This window comes from Haliaeetus albicilla, chromosome 10, assembly GCF_947461875.1.
Source record: "Haliaeetus albicilla chromosome 10, bHalAlb1.1, whole genome shotgun sequence".
NCBI classification, from domain to species: Eukaryota; Metazoa; Chordata; class Aves; order Accipitriformes; family Accipitridae; genus Haliaeetus; species Haliaeetus albicilla.
The window spans coordinates 13,962,009-13,982,246 of record NC_091492.1 but is presented as its reverse complement, the minus strand read 5'-3'; the positions used below and the strand labels follow the sequence as shown (position 1 = coordinate 13,982,246).

The following is a 20,238-nucleotide window of genomic DNA, read 5'->3' as shown; positions in this document are numbered from 1 at the left end:
ATCAATATTAATACATTCTCATGCAGCTGGTCTTTTCCTCAGATGATCAAATCTGCTGAAGGGTTCTTCTAACTTGCCCAAATCCCTGCATAAGGCTACAAACCGAATATCCTGGTGATCTCGATACAATAGCATAGGGCTGTAGCCAGAGCAATAAAGGTGGAATTTGATCCTTCTGCACCATTCAACAGTATGAACTGACAGAAGCCACTAAAATACAAACAAAACCATTGTGGGGTGCCATGATCATTCTCCCCCAGTTGTTATGTATCGGGGTCTCCTCAATCAGAAGTGGTTATTTCCTAATTCTCCTATGTCCAAACTCACTTGAGATGAATGCTTGAGCTGGGTTCTGTTCTTGTTCTACTACCAGCAGTGAAACGTGTTTCAGACCAAACTGCAAACCTATTGCTATCACTTTGAAAATAGGTACCTGCCATCTGCCAAGAAGTTCCATGATCATCAAATCTGTTAAATAATGATAGAGAACAAACAATACAGTTCATTTCCTGGTTCTACTTCAGTCATCTGAAAATCTATGGAAGTTAAATTTATTATAATGACTAAAAGCATGCTACTCTGTGACACAGAGTCTAAAGGTTCCCAGGAGCTCAGGGACAGCAGGATTTAACATAAGCTAGACTGGCCCATGCAGAACTCTGGACTACTTGGACCAAACTTCTATTGGTACCCATATGACACCAGCCCCCTTCATAAAACAGTAAAGTCTGAAAGATCGTAATTAAAACCAGTTTATCATTTCTAAGTGTGTAATAAAAAGCATTTGAAAGAATACCCTTAGAAAAAGAGTAACATAGAGTCCAGGCCTAGAACTCACATAGTTTAAGCCATTCATGGCTATGACACTGATACGAGTGATAAAAATCAATTCATTACCTACATTTGGGCTCCAATTTATGAATACCTGTAAAGTAAGAGTCACAATAAATGTCTGAAACCACTGTGAAATCTGCTAATGATCTGTTTAAATACTGGATACTGTTATAAATTCATTGAAACCAACATCTTTCCTATGGCCTCCTTTACAATCAGATGTCAAGTTCTTTCGTGGCTGGGTTCAAACAGCTGACTATAAGAAGCAGGCTCCATCCTACTGTATCATTCAATCATCTGCTGCTGTTAGCAGTGTGTTATTTTGGAAAAAGGGAATTTAACTTGTGAAATAACCAGAAAATTGCCAAAATAAGTAACTGCCTTCATAAAAATAGTATTTTAAAATGGACATACAGAGTATGTAAAGTCTTAAAAAGCCAGTTGCAGTGTGTGTAATCTGTCAATGAAACTGAACAAACACTGATCTCAAATCATGGAATGGTTTGGGTTGGAAGTGACCTTAAAGATCATCTAGTTCCAACCCCCCTGCCATGGGCAGGGACACCTTCCACTAGACCAGGTCGCTCAAAGCCCCATCCAACCTGGCCTTGAACACTTCCAGGGACGAGGCATCCACAACCTCTCTGGGCAACCTCTCTGTTCCAGTGCCTCACCACCCTCACAGTGAAGAACTTCCTTACATGTAATCTAAATCTACCCTCTTTCAGTTTAAAGCCATTACCCCTTGTCCTGCCAGGCCTATTTGAGGCTTGCCATTATGAAACTATGACAGGGTAAGGAATGCGCACTTACCATTCACTTCCATCTGTCTTTCACGTCACTGAAAAAGTGTTTTCAAATGATGAGAAGAACAATCACTGCCCTGCACTCCAGGCAGGAAAGTACACTGAATTCATTAATGGCAAATTGCACCTGAAGAAATAAATTAATCAAGTGTATACAATAGCAACTTCTGAGTTTAAAGCTTCACCATTTAAAACTCAACTTCGAGAAACCTCACCACATACACACAGATAGGTCTTTATTTTAGGGGAAAAATTAAATTATCAGAGCAGTTTCTTGTTTTTACATGCAAAAGAAGGCATACCTGCACATTTTTCTACTTATGAACTTGTCTTACAAGTGCCTTGAAACAAATGGTGAACAACTGGCTGGGATATTCGGCAACATTGCATTTGGAGATAACAGTGTTAACTGCAGCCAGCATGTCATCCCACACCACCACGACCACTGCTGCCAATTGCTGGCTGACCAGTACAAAGCTGCCTTCTTCCCCAAACTTCAGCACCCAGTTCTTAAAGAGTTCATTTACTTTAAAGCAAAATACAGGCCACTATGATGCTCCTTACGAATATTTTAATGAAAACAGAGGACCAGCTGTTCAGATTCAGTCAAGAAACCAATGCTGAAATGACAACCCTAATCCTACGGATAGTACAAAAATGGCAGACTCAGCTCCACATTTTTTCATTTTTTTGAAAGTGTATTCTTGCCATGCCTTCCCATTCTAGGACACCAGAAGCTACTGATTGTGCACAGTTTGTTTACTTGTTGCTTTAAATCTTGTTTAGGCATTGGCTTCACTTCTTACAGAAAGGAATTAAATAACTCAAGAATTACAATAAAAATGCAACAAATAATAAAGTAAGGATTGAGATCTTTGAGTTCACAGTAGAATAACATACTTTCTTATAACTTTCTTTTACAGGACTGAAACAGACAGTATGTAAAATTCTTCAAAGTGCCCTAGCTACTTTGGCACCTATATGTCATTCACAAAAGAAAATTAAAGCACTTACACAAACAGGATTAGATCTCCTAAATAAAACACAACTACTTTGAAAATTTAGTGATACATTAGTGTAAGAGAAGCATAATTCCCTTCAGTGATTTTTAATTCAGTCCTAGTGCAGAGTAATTCAAAATTACATAGCAAGTCAGTGTCAGGGTAACACAGTAATCTAGTGCTATCCTTACAAAACAAAACAAACAAAAAAACCCAACCCCAAACCCCAAAATAATACTTAGATCTGCCTACATTCATAATTAGTACCAATAAGTAATAATTGCTATGCTGAAGAATCACAATTGTCAGAGTAAAATTCATTACAGTGTAAAAAGCCTGCTCTGGAAAGGTTTATTCTCCATACTGTATATCTGCTCTTAGCTCTTTGGAGAGGTAATTTATCAGCACTGCTGTCAACTTCTGCTGGAGACTAGCATTTCCCATTACAAGAGCAGTCAGCTGAGCAACATCAGTCCAGTCTAAGCGCCTGAGAATAACAACGGCTTCATCATAGAGTTTCTGCTGCTCAGCAGGAGGCAATTCCAATAAAATCTGAGGCACTGGCCTGAACTGTCCAGTAGTCATCCAGGCACCAAGCAATCCACCAAATGCTCCTCCTAGAAAAGACAGAGAGATGTTGCACTTCACCAGTTAATGTTAAAACCTGAAATTCTATCCACAGCCTTCATCAACAACGTTCCCACCTTTATTAGAGATCAATGCAGAGTTGCATAAGCGTCTACTTTAACTAGGTTTATACAGCACGTTCAAAGCGCCAAGAAGGATTTTTAAAGCTTTTTACATCCACAGCAATCACAAAGGAACTCTTTACACAATCAAAGCTAATAGCTTCAAGCTAGAAATCAGAAACAAAACAACACTCCTTAGGGCACTGGTCTCTTTAGGATAAGCTCTACTACTAAATAAAACCATGCCCAAGGAAAACACCTGACCAACAATTGCCTTATCAGTGCCATTAACACATAATCTCTGGCGAGAGATTCCCAGACTGATCCAAGCTTTCTGCTTCTGAAGAGCCACACATTTGCAGCCTCCTACTCCCATGAAGTCCACTCCTCAGAAGTTGCTCACAGTGACCAAACCCATCAGCTTCCTGGGGTTAGGCACATTCATGCTTTCATCTACCAAATCAACACCCCAGCCAGCCAAGAAATGCTCTGGTAAATAGAGTGGCTCCAGGTCATCAAGATAACACCAGAGGGATCCTCTACAGCTGACATGATTGTGGCTGCTGCTGAGAAACCAGCCTTGCAGTCCCACACGGCTGTTCTCTTTCAAAGAGTTACCAGTCTAACTTGCAATACAGCGCTCTCCAACAACAATTCACACAACTGACTGGGCTGCCCAGACACACAGACATCCTGGTGGAAGGAGAACCCTCACAATGGAGGGGTGTCAGAACCGACCCTGCCTCCAAAATTCCCACCTCAGTGACTGCTCCTAAAAAGTCATTTATGCACTCACAGGGATGCCGTTTTTAATTAGACAAAAATTCTGTAATTTGCAGCTTTTATTCAGTTGGCAATTTTTCCCATGATGCCACAGAAATACTTGAAAGCCTACGACAGCTGAATTCATCTTCAAGGAACTTTTATGAGAACATCAATAACTGATTTAGGGGCACTTAATGCAAAAGCCACTAGAAGTATTGATGTCTAGGTTCCTCATCTATTAAGACAAGATTTGTTACATCATCACACTTTTACCCCCCAAGCAACACATCCACAATCCATTCTTCTCAGAGGAAGCAGTCCTTAGAAAGCATGATACGCTGCAAGTTTCTCCAGTGACTGCTGCAGATGGAAGGTAACTCATCCTCTAATTCTTGGTGCAAGACAGCAGCAATAAGGACAATCCCTGCTACCCAGTCCCACACCTATCCAGGCTGTTTGTGTAAGTGAAAGAGCACTTGATTGCAAACATCCCTGTAACTGTCCTAAAACCTACTAAAGACCCAGGGTCATTTACCTTTGCAATTTTAGAAGTTAAATGGGGGTCATGTGATTTAGTTGCACTGTAATTGGGACATGGCTTTTGGTATACTTAATACTTATTATTCTTATTATATATACACTTATTATTGTATACTTTTGGTATACAATAATAGGTATACTTGTTCCAGTGCCTTCATCAGTGGCTGAAGAACACCAAGCTTGACTGGGAGACGTTATGAAAGCTTAAACAAAATGAGAAAATACATTCAAGAATAACTTCAGTGTTTCTCATCATCTCACTCAAGAATGAAGCCACTTACTTTTTACTTTTACTTCTGATTTATAGCTTACAAATTTCTTACAAAAGCTTAATTTCACTTCTTTGTTCCTGATAACTTCAGTCATAAAGTTTGTCAAAATATTATTTTTGGCTATTAATTAAGCTCTGTACTTCTATTAGGAGTAAACACACAGCTTCATTTTGCACTTTCTGTTATCACTCTTCATATATTATTTGCTTATTTTTTGTAATGCAACCTTGCTTACCATCACGCAGGCATACTGCAATTCACTCCAATACCAATAAGCCCAGGAAATTGCTGGAACTCCTCACAGGAGTAAGGAGCATTCAAGGACTGAGGCCCACATGACTTCAGTGACAAAGCAGCTTTCAAACTAGACAACTCTTAAATCAAGAGATACAGAGGAGAGACAACTCTTTACTATTACGCTCTGGCCTTGCTGTAATTTTCCATACAAGGAAAAAAAAAAAAAATCAAAGCGACAGGGAATAACGAATTCCAGAGGAAAAAGCCAAGTTCACCAAGAAGGAAGTTCCTTCACCCCTGCCTTACCCCTCTCCTCTTCACTGCTCCACTGCAGCACTGGAGCAGAGCCCACACCACACTAACAAGCTCAGAGGCTGTTAGTTTGCTCTCTCTTTTCTCCCACGCCTGGGACACTGGTGTACCTCAGCAGATGGGAACCAGGGCTCTACCCATCAAAAGCAAATGATTTGTTAACAGCTTGTTCAAAGGGTTTCAAAGGCGCCTCTATCTCAATCTCAGACCTCTGTATGGCTTCCCGTTTGCTGCGCAGGAGTCAAAATCAGCAAAGCCACTATCACCCTAGAAGGAAACACTGACACATGCCTTCCTGATGCACACCTTGTTTCTAAAAAGTCAACATATAAAATGGCATCTTGTTAAAGCCCAGTTACATGAAATCTCAACACTGCACACCCCTTTCCTTCAACCCATACCTACTGCACAGACTTCCTAGTTTCTCCACTCAGGGAGTTACCACACTCTTTGTTCCTACAGCAAAACACACTTACCTACAGCGATTCCAGGTGGACCTCCCATGAGACCCCCAATAAATGCTGTTGCACCTGCCAGCAGTGCTCCTCGACCAGAGTGTTTGACAGCAGCTTTCATCCCTTTCTCCTGAGAAAGATGGCAGAACAGTTGCATCACATCATCAACATTGATGGGCATCTTGGCAAGTTAAGATCCTGGAAAAGACGTTTTAAGTTATCTTTTGATTGCTGCACAGGGACTAAATCTTGCTGCTAAATGAATTATAGGAAAAAACAGAGTTCAGGAGTCTGTGAGACTAAAAGGACAGAGGCACAGTCAACACAGGAAAAAAATAAATTCACTTTCTTTTTAATTTCTGGGAAAACCAAACCTATTTGCCAACAGCTAAAGGCTTCTTAAACTGCAAATTAAACTACAGGGTAGACCAGAAAAATCTGGTTTTATTACAAATTCAGAAGACCAAACAAGGACAAGTACCAGCAATGAGAGACTTAAGAAAGTTTCTATCTAATTCTAGAGTACATTGCATTTGCCTCGAGCAATTGCCGCACATATTCAACGTTGCACACAGCTCCGGGAAAAAGGCAAAGCAGAGCCTCACTCTACAGCAGCTAGCAGATTATAATGGACAAATCTGTCAGGTATTCTCTCATTGTCCTAATTCTTGCCACAAATGAGTTGTTTTCACGTATCAGTTCTTCTCCCCATTTTGTAATGTGCTTAAACACTTCCATGCTGATTTCTGAAGGCGGGAGGCTATCTGTAGCAAGCAAGAAGAGCCTGAGGAAGGGATCAGATTTCAGAAGGAGTCAGAGAAACCTGGGACTGGGAATAAATGGGGAGCTCTGGAGACAAGGCATCAGAAATGCAGGGACGTATGTGTACGGCACTCAGGACTCAGAGCAGACACGTGAGATGACTCTCATGTACGAGGAGGTGGAGAGATGGGACCTCAGCCCCCCTTACACACAGTGACAAGTCCCCAGCATGGGGCAGATACCTGGTCCTGAGAACCATCCCTCGGAGACCAAACCTTTTCCACCTTGTTCACCTGCTGCTGCTGCTGCCTATCTAAGCCCACTCATTTCTGTAGAGGCCCACAGAGAGTATGGCTACTGACGGCTGCACCGCTGACAAAAAGGGCAGCAGGGCATGCCCGGGAAAATGTTCCGGCCCCCAATCCTGCAGGCACAGGAAGCCATGCTATTGCACTGAACACAACCCCCAGAAAAGGCACATGAACATGACCCAATTAAAAACCCAAACCAAACCAAACCACTAATACAGGGCACCTTTTTGGAATTTCCGCATATTCAATACTCTTTTCCCAGGTTGCTTGCCTTGTCAGAGCAGACAAATCAGGAGGTGTAACAGAAGCAAACATGCCTGAGTTGCAGGTGTCAGCAAGTGTAGTGAGCAGGAAAGAGGCTGCATGAAGAAACAGTATGGCTTCTCTGCTTTAAAAAGGAAAAGATTCTACCTGAAGAAAAAGATTTTACCCCTTATTTGGCACCTAATGTTTGCTTGCTGTTAAGCCAGTCACTTGAATCCAACTTTTTAGAAACAGTTACTATGCTCTAACTTTTCCAGACACCCATCCTGCAATCTCGGAGACATATTTGCAAAAATGCTGACCCTTCAAAATAACAGCTGAATTCAAATGCAGCTCTGCTTGAGTACACTGAAAAATCCATCTTTGGCTTTCAGTTTGGCAAAGCAAGTGCATACTTTTGACTTTAACAACTATTTTAATGATAGAACAGACAAGAGATACTAAAAATATCCTCATCTCATGTTGCAAAAATAGGTTCAACACTAATGAAAGATACTGATTTGGACCAATGAGATCAGAGGAAAACCCATAAAGGGAAATTAAGAAACTCCATCCCCATAGCAGAGTTGGAAGAGCATTCAGTAAATAAGGCCCAAGCACTGAACAGTAAGAAAAAGCTTGCTCAATAAGAAAATACCTTCCATTCTGCACACCAACCGAGGAAAGGGCTTGTGGGGGTTTGGGGCGGTGGGAGGGGAAGAAGCGTTCAATAGGATTAAAAATATAATCACATATACACAGAAGGCAGATTTATTGTTGTATATGTAATGTTAGCACTATCAAACAGAGAAGCATTCAGTTTTCCAGCCTCTAGAACAGTTTTTATCCCAGTGCGTGTGCAATACTTTCTCAGCCCAAGCCAACTTGTCTTCAAGTCTTTCTTGAATATATCTCCTCAGTGCAAAGTGAAAGTGGAGCGGTATCACACAATTTTTCATATTAAAAATTAACTACTGTAAAAGTGAATGCTTTCTTCTGCACTAAAATTGCTGACTCCAAATCATCTATGTCACTGCAGTATCCAAGCACTGCTGACACTAAACAAAAATCTGGTTTTTGAGAAGAGACCACATATGGTCCATAGCTGCAGAGAGGCACAGTAGGAAATTCATCAAATAGTTGCATTTCTCTCACTACTTCATTCATCTTCATGCCAGTCTAAGGAAAATATCAAAGTTCTCCATTTTACTACTGTTGCTTTTGGGTTTTTGGCAGGCTTATGACACAGCAGTGCATCAGAATGGCAGTGTGTGCTGGTTAGTGACAACAGTGACACACTCTGCTTCCAGAGTTATATATTATGTCATTCAATATGATTCAAGCTCAACGTAATAAATAAATGGCTGCTCTGTTCGTCCTAGAGCAGCAGGAAAAAACCCCCAAATATACAACTGATACAGCTCACGTTACCAAGCCTGGTAATGTTGGAAAATGAGAAGATTTAAGTATTTGTTTTTACCTTCTTAACAAAAGGTTAGCAGACTGCCACTCAGAGTAACATTCAGACCAGCACCAACAAGCCTTAAGTGCTGCAGGATTCAGTTCTTCCCCTCAGTGAGATGGGAACTGATTCGTGCTTGTCCTGCACCTCCTTAGCATGACCTCAGACTAACCCAACTGCCTGAGTGCTGAAATGAATTTGCTGCTTCTTTCTGCGCTAAATCCAGCGAACGTCTCATGCAAAGCTCTTCAGTATGAAGGCTCTGCGGCACGGACGGGCCAACACAAGTTGGAGAGCTGACAACACAACATAGTGCTCGCTGAAAGTACTATAAAATGCTTTCCCCCAATCAAACCGACTTGCACAGTTTCCTAAACCAATCTAATTGTAATATATGTGAAACAATGTTTTCTGAGCAAAGAAACCGAAACTGAAGCATCAGGTTCCTGCAGTGCACAGAAGCTGGCTATCCATAGAAAGCCACCAACGTAACTCCATCCACCACACTGCCAATACTAGGAAGTTTCCTTATGGTGACGTGGCACCTTGAGCAGTGCAAAGGTAATCAGCTACTCTCGGGTTTCTCTGAATAAACAAAAAACTCTTTAACAACTAGATTCAAAGTGCAATTGGCTTAAGAGTGAAAAAACCCAGACCATAATGAAACAGGAATCACACTGCTATCTGGTGGCATACAAAGTGTGGCGAACACACAAATTCGTAATAACATATTAGCCTCAAGGTAAAGCAGAAACATACTGGAACTCAAGCAATTTTAAGCATTTTTTCCATAGTAAATTATCTTACTGCTTTACTCCCCTCACAACTTCCCCAAAGGGTATTTCCACTTACAAAATTAACGCTTACTCGGGTTTTTTTGGCTTGATTGAAGAAGGTTCTTGGCACAGCAGAGCCGTTCCTGCTTAATTCCAAATGTGAGCGTCCCACTCAAAATTCTCAAAGGCATTACAAGGACCACTCACTTTCTCTCAACTCTTGCAAGTATTTCTATGATCTCTTAGCATATTGACTATATTTTAAGTCCTGCAGTGAATTTAGTGAATACAGTAGCTGATGCACAGCACATACAAGTTGGTTTTTTGAACTGTAAATACAGTGCACTAGTGGCAGCCATTAAAACATAACCCATGTATTACAACACATACACATAAAATAATCCCAGAGATTCCTACATTCAGCGCAAAGATACAGATCAGTGGACCAACACTGTGGAGATCTTTTACGAACTCACACCATTACAAATTTCTTTCAAAATTTCAGGTTCTGATGAAGAATCAAGGTGCTCAATCAGACAGTTTTCACTGTGCATGTATTTTTTTTAACAGTACTCTACAGACCATGAAACCAAGATATTCTGACAATACAGTAACAAGTTGCAGCACAGAGACTCCACACAGAATTTAACCTGCTACTAGGATAAGCAGTCACAAAACCCAAACCAACCAACCAACCAACCCCAAACCCACAAAAAAACCCAGCAGATAGATAGACAGCTAGCTTTAGGCTGAGGAAATCAAACAAAAGGCTTATAAAGCTCTGCAGCTGCAAACCTCTAACAAGTCTCACAGACTGGTAAGGTCTGTAAGAAGCCAACTGCAAAATGCAGAGCACAAAGTTGTGGTTGACATCAATCTAGTGATCAGAATCACTGAGTGAGCAGAATAGGAAAACAGCATATTTGAAAATGCCAGTGAACTACAAGGGAGCAAGAATCCTACCCCAGATTAAAAGGACCTGTAAGTTTTATGTGTCAGAGGCAGAACCGGATGACAGCCAAGTATATTTATAAACTTTGGTTGCGTAACTGATGAGCAAACAAAAGTGCACCTTGATTCTAGCACCAAATTATTTTCTACAGAATCCACCCAGATGTTAAGAAACACTAGGAATGTAAAATACTGGATTTGCACTAGTGGAGGGATAGAAACGTCAATGATATCCATAAAATTGCACCTGGCTTTCAGAGGTGCTGAGTCCCCACAGCTCCTACTGATTTCACATGGCACTGAGAAAATTCAGCACTTCAAAAAAAAAAAAAACCACCAAAACCCAAACCCACAAGAGTTTTGGAAAATTAAGTCACTGAGAGACCAAGTTTTGTTGTAGAACAGACCTACCTTTTTTGTTCTACTGCAATTCAGTGGCTGCGTTCCTCTTCTCTTTGTGGTCTCCCCAAATACTCATCTGAGATACTAGACTCTGTATTTCTGACTAAATTAGATGATGCTCTCTCTTTCAGCCCAGGGACTGGGGAGCAAAGCAAGCAATGATCCTGCTATACCTATCGAAAGAGAATGATAACATCATATGTTTGTATTTCATCTTTGAACCTACAACCAACAGGTTTTACTAAAAAGTACATGCCTCTCAGAACTAATTACTTCTTAAGAAGAAAAATGCCACAGAAAGAATTAAAACAAAAGGATCACAAACATACCCAACTCACTGAAAGTCCTATTAATGCAAACAACCAAGATTAATCTATGGTGTGAACCTCATTTCAGCTCTTTCCTATTTAACATTCCCATCTTATTATCCTACTTCCTCTTTCACAGAATGATGACTTTAGATAGGCAAAAGCCCTTTTATCCGCTGGGCTCACTGTCCCACTTACAGAAAAATGAAGAGCCTCCCAAATGTCCACACCGGAGACACTCTAACCAGTACACAGCCTGGCCCACCGCTGAGCTGTCCTCACTACTCCTTACAACTTCCTATTGAGTTAACAGAGTATACTCCTCAGTAAACATGTCTACAACGTGCATGTACATAAACCAAAAACCACCTACAGGACAAATTCCAAACCTACCAAGCAATGAAGACATAGATCTAAGTTCTCTTACCAGGAGCTAACTTTATCTTGGTGGACACCACATGGTGATAAGCAAGAACATGGGGCAAGAGTCTCCAATTGCTAGAAAGCATACATAGATCTTCAAACTGAAACTTCAAGACAACAGCAAATATTTATGCAAGCACAGATGCCCAGGAGATAACCCAGGACAATTTCTTCTGTCTCAACTGTATAGCAACAGCTCTATCTGTACTGCAACTTTTTATAATAAATATGAGATCACCACTAGAGCAAAACCAAATGCAACTGAGACAGACTAAAGAACACAACTTCATGAACAACAGTGTGCACAAAGCTCAGACCTGATGACTAAACAGGCCAGAAGTTTATTAACTATTTCAATAATAGCTGCTGGACGGGCAGGGTATCAAGATATTCCCATCTGCAAAGGAGGACTGTCTCATCACTGGTCCATACGCACACTGGCAGCTTGAGTAGTAGCATTTATGTTCCTAAATCATCACTTACTGGAAATCCTACCTTTAAAGCCCAGCCTAGTATTTAAAATCTGCAAAGCAGGTGGTCTGATTTAAATCATGATTGGCATCAGCAGCCAGTAAAACTTAGTTTAAATATACCAGTTTTAACCCTGCTCTGCATTTGTAATTTTTAGTTATTTTACTAAGGAAGGGTTCATTCCTACTTATTGCTGTAAAGATTAAAACATGCCAATTACCATTCTTATCTCAGTACCTGGTACTCTTCCTTCCAACTATGAGGATTCACTACACCTACAAACATTTATTGTAATAATATAATTACGTTGCTGACTATACATTTATTCAGATGTTCAATTTTTGAGTTTCATTTATGTTAGGAGATGGTAAGAAAATCATGTATTTGCTAGACAATCTGAATCCATTTGAAATGCATAAAAGAGCTTTTTAATATTGTTTTGTAAGAACTGTGACCTTAAAAGCATTGCTTACTTTCTTCTTTTGTGTATTTATCAAAGCATGTAAATTTATCAAAGCATTTAATTGGTTTATTTAACAGAAGAGGTAACAAATCTACTCATTATACAAACAAACTACTTCTAGGAACCCAGGGGCTGATTTTACAAGGCTCTTGGATGCCTAAAACCACAGTTCAGCGGCAATTATCTCCTTCCATTGAGATTAAAGGAAAGTTGGCACCTAACCTGTCTAGGTACTTAGGGTACCCTGCTTACCTGGACTGCTAAATTACAAAATATCTGCAGAAGACTAGCCGTAACTCCTTCAATCCTTAAATGTTTTTTAGACCTACTCTTTCTAATTTTTAAATTAAGGATGGATTTTTTTTTTCATTTCCTAGCCAGCTTCTCCATTCTGAAGGCAGTATTTGAGAAAGTTACAGGTCGCTTGCATCAACTAGCTGATACTGAACCCAAACCAATCAGACTTTCAGTTAAAAAAAGAAGAAAGAGCCGACACTTGGAAAACACAAACAGCAGAGGTTGTTCCCTGGTAGAGATGCTTGGCACAGCACACTGCAGTGGTATCTTTGAAATCTGAACTAAGCCGGAAAATTAAAGATGCTTTCCCTGACTCACTACCAAAACATAAACTTCAGCTCATTAAAATTAATCAACTTGTTCTGAGTGTTTTAAAATTTATTAAAATCTTTATGACTAAAATAGGCTGAGCATAAAATGTAATCATAAACTCTCTCAAACAGCCGCAATTTAATTACACTTCAGATATTTTTTATTTATTTTCCTACAACGCCCATTTCAGGTTTAGTATTGCTGAAACGATGATACAGCCGCAATGTAACTTGGGGGAAAAAAGGAATCGGACGTTAAAGGAGAGTTCAATCCGGTCTCCGTATGTTTAAGGCTCTTCTCACCGTACCCTACCAACGCCCTCAAATCCAGGGGCTGCCGGGGCCCCCAGCGCCGCTCCCGTCCCCTGCCGCCCTCCCCGGGGCGGGGGCGGCCCCGACACCCGCCGGGCTGTGGGCCGCGACCCCCGGCCCCACGCCCCTCCGCGCCCGGCCGCGGCGGCCGGCCTTTTCTGGAATCTTCCCGGCCGCCGCAAACGCAAAGCCCCGCTGTCGCCGGGCCCGGGTGTGGCGGGAGCTCCCGGGGGGGGGGGACACACCGCACCGCCGCGGCTCCCGGCCCCGCCGCGGCCCTTCCCTCCCACCCGCCCGCCTGCCTGCCTGCCTACCTCAGCCAGCAGCGCGCGCGCAGCGCCCGGCTCTCTCGCAGGCCGGGCAGGAAACGGCCCCGGCGCCGCCGGGGGAGGAGCGCGGCCCGGCGGGGCGACCCCCGCCCAGCCCCGCCGCCTGCCTTGCCCTGCCCTGCCCTGCCCGCCCCAGGGCCGCGGCGCCCCGCCGGCCTTGGCGGCTGCCCCGCCAGGGAGCGGCCGAGGCGGCGGCAGCCCGCCCTCACCTCCGCGCCGGCCGGGGCACCCCGGCAGCGGGGCGGCGGCGGGCCTCGGGGAGCGGGCCCGGCTCCCTCCGCTACGGCGGCTCCCGCGCTTGCTCCACGGGGAAAGCGCGTGGCCCGGAGCGGCGTTAGGCAACAGGCGGTGTGCCGCCTCCGCCTCCCGGCTGCCGCCGCGGCGGCGCCCCGAGCAAAGCCGGCCCCGGCCCCGGCCCCCCCAAGGCGGGCGGGGCGCCCCGAGCCGCGGTGCTCGCTTACCGGCCCGTCCCGCCCGTCCCGGGGGTCGGGCGCGGTGCGACCCTTCTCCTGGAGCTCGGCGCTCGTTTTGGAAGAGCGCGACGCGCCCCCCGGCAGCATCTGCTGCTCCCGTGCGCGGGCCGACACGGCCTCGGTGAAGGACGTTAGGAAATGTCACCGTATTTTCAGGTGGGCTGCTCGGGAAGAGCACCTCCCGATCCCAGCTGAGCTACTGCAGGAGGAGGAAAAAAAGGGACTGCCCGCCACAGAATGCTATCAGGCCATCCCTGGCCCTGTCTGAGGATGTCATCTGACAATATTTTCGCATGCTTTTCATCCAGCTTTATTTCAGCCATCAGCTCGGTCACGTGCAGCCTGCTAGTCTGATACAGCACCATATGTAATCAAACGGGCTATGCGCTGAAGCAGCGTCAAACAGCTGTGTTGCATATGGCTCTTGAAATATCACACTGTTTCTTAACACCAGTACAATCTTTGAAAAGTTACTGCCTAATGCTAGAAATGCTGCCATTTCCCAAGAATGGATTATTAACAGAGGTTTTTGGTTTTGTCAACTAAGCCTTTATTATGATTCCATCTCTGATTTAAGGCAAACCATTTCCCCTCCGTTCTTGTTGAGAGGATGAAAAAGCAGGATGAATAAAAGGAGGAGGAATATAACTCTCGATTTTTGTCCCTTTCCTGTGGCTGCACTGGGGACTTCTTAACCTCCCCATGCTTTATACGATCACATAAAGTAACTCTCTGTGTAACAACTCAAAATGTTACAGGTCTACTGGTGCTCTTGATTTTTACGATTTGGATGTAAAAAGCAAATGTAATTCCTGAAATGAGCAAAGAACCAAAATGCCATGTACATTTTAAAAAGTAACACCCCAAATTCCAGCTGTGAGCAGCTTTACAAGGAGGAAAATTAAAAGCAATGAAGTCCGCCAACCATCGAAGGAGGGAGTTTTTATCACTCTGTCCCAAACTGAATAATGACTTCACTACTCCGGTTAAAGATAAACACAGGTTATTAGGGCTGCATCAGCAGGTATTTATTAGGTCTATTTTCTTCTATAGTAGAAGTTACTAAAATGAAAAGGTAAGATAACAGCGCAGAGTGTATCCTTTAAGGATGTACACGCTGCTGGATCACACTACACTCTCAGAGAAATTCTGACTCTGTTGAAGTCAGTGGGAATCTGGTTAATGCAATCAGTTGGATTAAGATTTGATTCTGTAGGTAGTCACCAGCCAGCATCTGATGGCGTACCTGTTACTCTCCTTGGTGAGCGTTAACCGATGCACATGAATCAGCACACCACACATTCCACCAAACATTCTGTCAGTTTGGGCTAAATAACAGCGACGAAGTCCTATTCTTGGTCTTACTGAAGCAGCAGGACCCGCAAGCCATTTTCTCCCGACCGACCACGTTTGCTTACCCGGCGGGCTCCATCTGGTGGCTACCCACACCTCGCCATCGCAGGGTTTCGGCTACAGGCTGGCCGTGGGGGAAAAAGTCATCCTAAATGTGAGATGGGCCAGAAGAACTAAGAACTCTACACTTTTAAAAATTGAGATAAAAAAATTCCCTTTCACCCCCCAAAATCCCCAAGTCATCTGTCAGAAGCAAGCATCAGAAATCAGTTTGATGAGCCACTTGGCAGATTTCTGTCAAGCCCTTTCCTAACATACAATAAAACCCAAAATAACCACAAGCCAGTTCAGCATGTCCTCAGCATGCTGGGTTCACTGCATATTTTCACAGCTTTTGACATACTAGGAGATAGGCCAAGGGGCACCAGGAACAATTTCAGCTAGAGATGGACTGTTGCCACCAACAGAATGATTCATACTGGCTTTCAGCCTGCTTCTTACAGGGTCTCAAGAAAAAGCCCATCAGGAGCAGGCTCAGTCTGAAGGAACTGTCCAGAAATACCTGACGCAATTATCTGAAATACCTATTACCTTCACAGAAAACCATGACAGGTTTTTTTAAGACAAGGCACTTAATCTTGTTGGGCAGAAAAAAACTGTTTCTCTAAATTTTCTTCTGTGCCAGATTCCCAGAGAAACTATGAAGGTTAGGCAACTGTATGTGACAAACCTAGTTTCATCGTTTCATCTAGCTTTCTTTTTTTTTCTTAAAATCTTTAAATTTCTTACTACCACAATGGCAGAAGAAAATCATTCAAAATTTGAGGCATGTGCAAGTAGTATAGATCAATTTGCCTAAGTTTGCAAAGCACAAAAATACTCTTGAGATTTCCCTTTCGTGTCAATGTGTTAACTTGGATATGGGTGAGGACGGTTTAATTTACAAAGTTACATCAAAGCAAGAAGAAAAGAGGAAAAAGGAAGAAATGCCATGTGTTCCCCAGAATGTGTGACGGGACTGGTCCACAGAAAAGAAAGGTGATGGAAGATGTAAAAAAGCAGGTTTCTAATCATATCCATGTTTAGGAGGGTAAGAGATTTCCATCAGTTCCCCCAGAGGTCTGGGAAACCCTATGCTGCAGTGAAGAAAAGCTGCTTTGCTTATCCCTGTCTAACATCTAGGGCTCTAGATAACCTACATCTCTCCCTAGATACTAAATAACTCCGGTATGCATGCTCTTATAGGGTCACAGGAATAACAGCATCTGTTCTGAATGTGTCTGCCACTTCTGCTTCATATTATATTTATAATTTGAACCTTTCCTTCTTGACAATAATACAGTTTTACAACTTCTAAGTTCCTGATATTATAGTCTGGATTACCTAGAAGATGGTGAGCTTCACAAGATCAAACAAGGCACAACCTATATGGAAAGAGAAAATGAATATAAAAGTAATGCTATAGCATTTAAATCCATAAACAAAGCCACTTAGTAAGCGAAATTTTGCAACTGCAGAACGGCTGTTTAAAAGGAATGGCGCTTTTTCTAGAACTCTGTACAATGAGAAAAGGCAACGTTTCTAAAACCAGGAACCTAACGCCGATTTTCATCTATTAATACTCTTCACCTCTGTGCATGCAGGTGTAAATAATATAGTAAAAATGACCAAATCACTATGGGAAGACACAATAGCAGGTTACAGAGATCCACGACAAGCAAAGCATATGCTTGATGGCAAATCTTCTCCCCATTTCCTACATTAGATATTCATCAGGGTCTGACTTCTAATTGAATGCAAATAAAGGATATAACAGGTTTTTGCATATGAAGTGAAGATATAGAACATCTGTCTCTTCACAGCCTTTCAATGTACCTTATGTGACATTAAGCAAAGAGGTTTGCCTCATCAGCTTGTAGGAAACAGTTTGAATTTGAAGAACAGTATGACTGAACTAAATCATTCCACCACTGCTGTAAAAGGTGCTTCTTTGGTCTCCCTGCACACTCTCAGGTGGGCAAAATCAGTTTCAATGCCAAAAAGATGGACTACTGGTGCAGAAGGTCACAAAACACTATTAATTGCCTTATATCATCTCAGTCTTGAAAGATGATCCAAAAATACAGGCTGCGGAATAAAGCACACATTGCTAGCTAGCACTATCCAAGTGTGCTGTTAAAGGTATTTAAGGCATACCCTTAACTGCAAACAGTACACCTATCTTCTGCTCTTTTAGACTCTTATTATAGTAGTCATTTATGCTAGTTTTTTTACTTCCTCAGCAGCCTAATTCAGTAATTGTGTTTACTGGTACAGAGTAGCCGTTTTGTGACCTTTTCAGAAAAAGCTACAGCAAATCTGAATGTGAAAGTCAGTGTCCTGAAATGAGTTTACGTGTTTATATGTTATAGCATGTATGAACACTGAAGCGAAAATAAAATCCTGGTTAAAAATGTAGCTAGACAGAATACGGGCAAGGCTTCCAGACAGGAGCTAAAAAAAAGACAGTCTCCTAAAACCGCTTCCTCCATTCATCACTCTTTTGCAGAATGTATCTAAGAAAAGTGCATCTGAGCTTTCTTCAAACCTCTAATTAAAGGACATACATAAAGTAGGCAAAATTCAAAATCAGATCTAAAACGCGTATTGTAAATTCAGTTAAGGAACAAAGCATTCTAGTGTCAAGGATGGAAGGATGACATTTGAAGGTGTCTGGAATAACATCAGTGATAGATTTCTATGCTTGATACTATTCAGTGGTGTGAGAAATCTGTACCATAACCTGGTGCTTGTGGAGTCTGAGAATAGTTAAGTGTTGAGCTACACATAATTCTGGCCCCAAACATACAGTACTTTGGAGATGCAAAGAGTAAGCACAAAGAAGCTGACTTAATTCCCATCAGAATCAAGGGTCCTTGGCTGACTTCACTTCCAACATTAAACCAACTTCACAGGTGCTGAATGACAGCCCAAATTTTGCAAAGCTGTTAGATTAAGTTTCCCGTTCTTCTGGTAACACAGAACAATTCTCTCCAGCCTTCTTGGGTCTGAGTTCTGATAATGTGTCAGGCAAAAGGGGAGCTCACAGTCAGCTAGGTAGTAGGGTGGAAGGGAAGAGGCCAGCTTGTACAGATTGCATTGCCCATTTTCTTTTCTCGTGTGCTAGGTTGAAGCATGGAATGGAACTGGAGATGGAAAGGTGAATTTGAATCACTCCACAATGATGGACCAGATTCAAAGCTTCCAGAAGTCACTGCAAATACTCAAATGTGTTACAATGGGATTTTCAGACTTACACATTTTAGCATACTGTATTTTAATACTGCCTCCTGGGCCACCTCTCTGCTTCACTTGCAGTCACATGGGTGTCACCATTTAGGATCACACATAATGCCTATGTGTCTACAACAGGGTTGTCTAAAGAGCATTGCTATGCTAAATGAAGAGCAGGGCAGTGTTTATACCATACTTATAGTTGTCCTATAACATGATCTAGACTTTGGAAACAAAAAGAACTGGAAACTCTTTGCAAACCACAAAGAGGCCCTTTGCTGGCCTTCTGCAGACCTCAATTTGGGAACAACTGCCTTAAAAACTGTCATAAATGACTGTCTCAGGAGTAAAATGATGTGCACTCAAAACAGTAATGGGCATAATTTATAAAGAATAGCTAATACCAAATGGCTTTACCTACAACAGTGTGTGTATACACAACCATGAGAGACAAGTGCCACTGGAGCAGAGGGCATTGACCAAGCAGATAACTGAACGCTAGAAAGGGAAAGAACTGGGCAGCCCCTTCTCTATGATAAGTTCCAGGGGATCCTTCATTCTGCCCTAAGTAGACAAGCATTAAGTTCTCAAAAGTCTGTTGAAAAGACTCACAGCAGGATGTGCCAGTCTCTATACCATGGAAGAATAAAAGGCTAAGATTTTCCTGCAGTTAGAATAAACAACTGTCCTTAATTTCTGTCAAACAGTAGATGTCTCCCTTTGCCAGTGTTTGAAATGTGTGTAAAATGTTGTTAGGGTACACATCCACAGCCAGCATTATTAGTCTTTTTTTCAGCCTATGTTCCCATCATGCCTTGTAGAAAAATCCATGGGGGACGAAAGATAACACTGAGTCCAAACCCTGAGAACAGAGCCCCATGAAAGCAACAAATTATAAACTCTACTGAAGAGATTTTCTTCAGAAAGATCACAGGTCTCATGCTTTAGTCATGGCCCGTTCCTTTGCCAGCAGGTTCAGAGAGTGTGATCTGTCAGAGCTAAGTGATTTCTTTCAAGTAGCTGCTCACGGTGACTACAGAAACCTCAAGGATTACAGTGCACAAACAATGGGAGAAAAGCTGCTTCAAATAATACACACAGACAATGAAGTTGCCATTATGGTAGCAATGCAAAATATGGACAGGGATTTAAATGAAACGGGTGATATCTGTATACTTTGGAGGGCTCATCTGTGCCAAATTTGGCAGTGTGAGTGTTCATATTGCTTGTTGCTCCACCCCTTGAACAATGAGGCTAAACCCCATACGTGCAGGAGTTGGTAGAGCACAAGCAGTTTTGCTAATCGCACTGCATGCAAAAGCAAAAAGACAAAGGCAACTAGTAATGCTTAGACTAGCATTGGGGAAATAATTAAGCATGAATGAAATATTGTATGTGGATTTGAAA

At 42.4% G+C, this 20,238-nt stretch overlaps 2 protein-coding genes across 5 annotated transcripts in view; both read right to left on the bottom strand.

The window, feature by feature from the left end:
• Nucleotides 1–2,191: 2,191 nt before the first annotated feature.
• On the bottom strand, nucleotides 2,192–14,084 carry C10H19orf12 (chromosome 10 C19orf12 homolog). 4 transcript variants are annotated; one of them, XM_069793552.1, is made up of 4 exons: nucleotides 13,942–14,084; nucleotides 10,828–10,991; nucleotides 5,933–6,109; nucleotides 2,192–3,258 (listed from the first exon to the last, which is right to left on the bottom strand). In XM_069793552.1, the coding sequence occupies exons 3-4, from the start codon at nucleotides 6,090–6,092 to the stop codon at nucleotides 2,993–2,995; spliced, it is 426 nt and encodes a 141-aa protein (XP_069649653.1). In that variant the 5' UTR covers nucleotides 6,093–6,109; nucleotides 10,828–10,991; nucleotides 13,942–14,084; the 3' UTR covers nucleotides 2,192–2,992. The 4 variants fall into 4 exon arrangements, with proteins under 4 accessions (XP_069649653.1, XP_069649654.1, XP_069649655.1 ...); XM_069793553.1 differs by lacking the exon at nucleotides 13,942–14,084 and adding an exon at nucleotides 13,718–13,857; XM_069793554.1 differs by lacking the exon at nucleotides 10,828–10,991 and having other exon boundaries at nucleotides 13,942–14,075.
• A 2,761-nt stretch (nucleotides 14,085–16,845) lies between these two features.
• The window catches only part of LOC104322813 (uncharacterized protein F13E9.13, mitochondrial), a 44,062-nt gene continuing 40,669 nt past the window's right edge, over nucleotides 16,846–20,238 (bottom strand). The window contains exon 10 of the transcript XR_011326501.1: nucleotides 16,846–16,982. The gene's annotated coding sequence lies outside the window, so the exon portion shown is untranslated. The remainder of the gene's footprint in view (nucleotides 16,983–20,238) is intronic.

Bases quoted from the DNA above. Each gene is read 5' to 3' on its own strand.
- C10H19orf12 (XM_069793552.1), bottom strand. From the start codon at position 6,092: ATGCCCATCAATGTTGATGATGTGATGCAACTGTTCTGCCATCTTTCT. The intron at 3,259-5,932 runs GTAAGTGTGTTT...TGTCTTTTCTAG, and splicing joins TCCACCTGGAATCGCTGTAG to GAGGAGCATTTGGTGGATTG.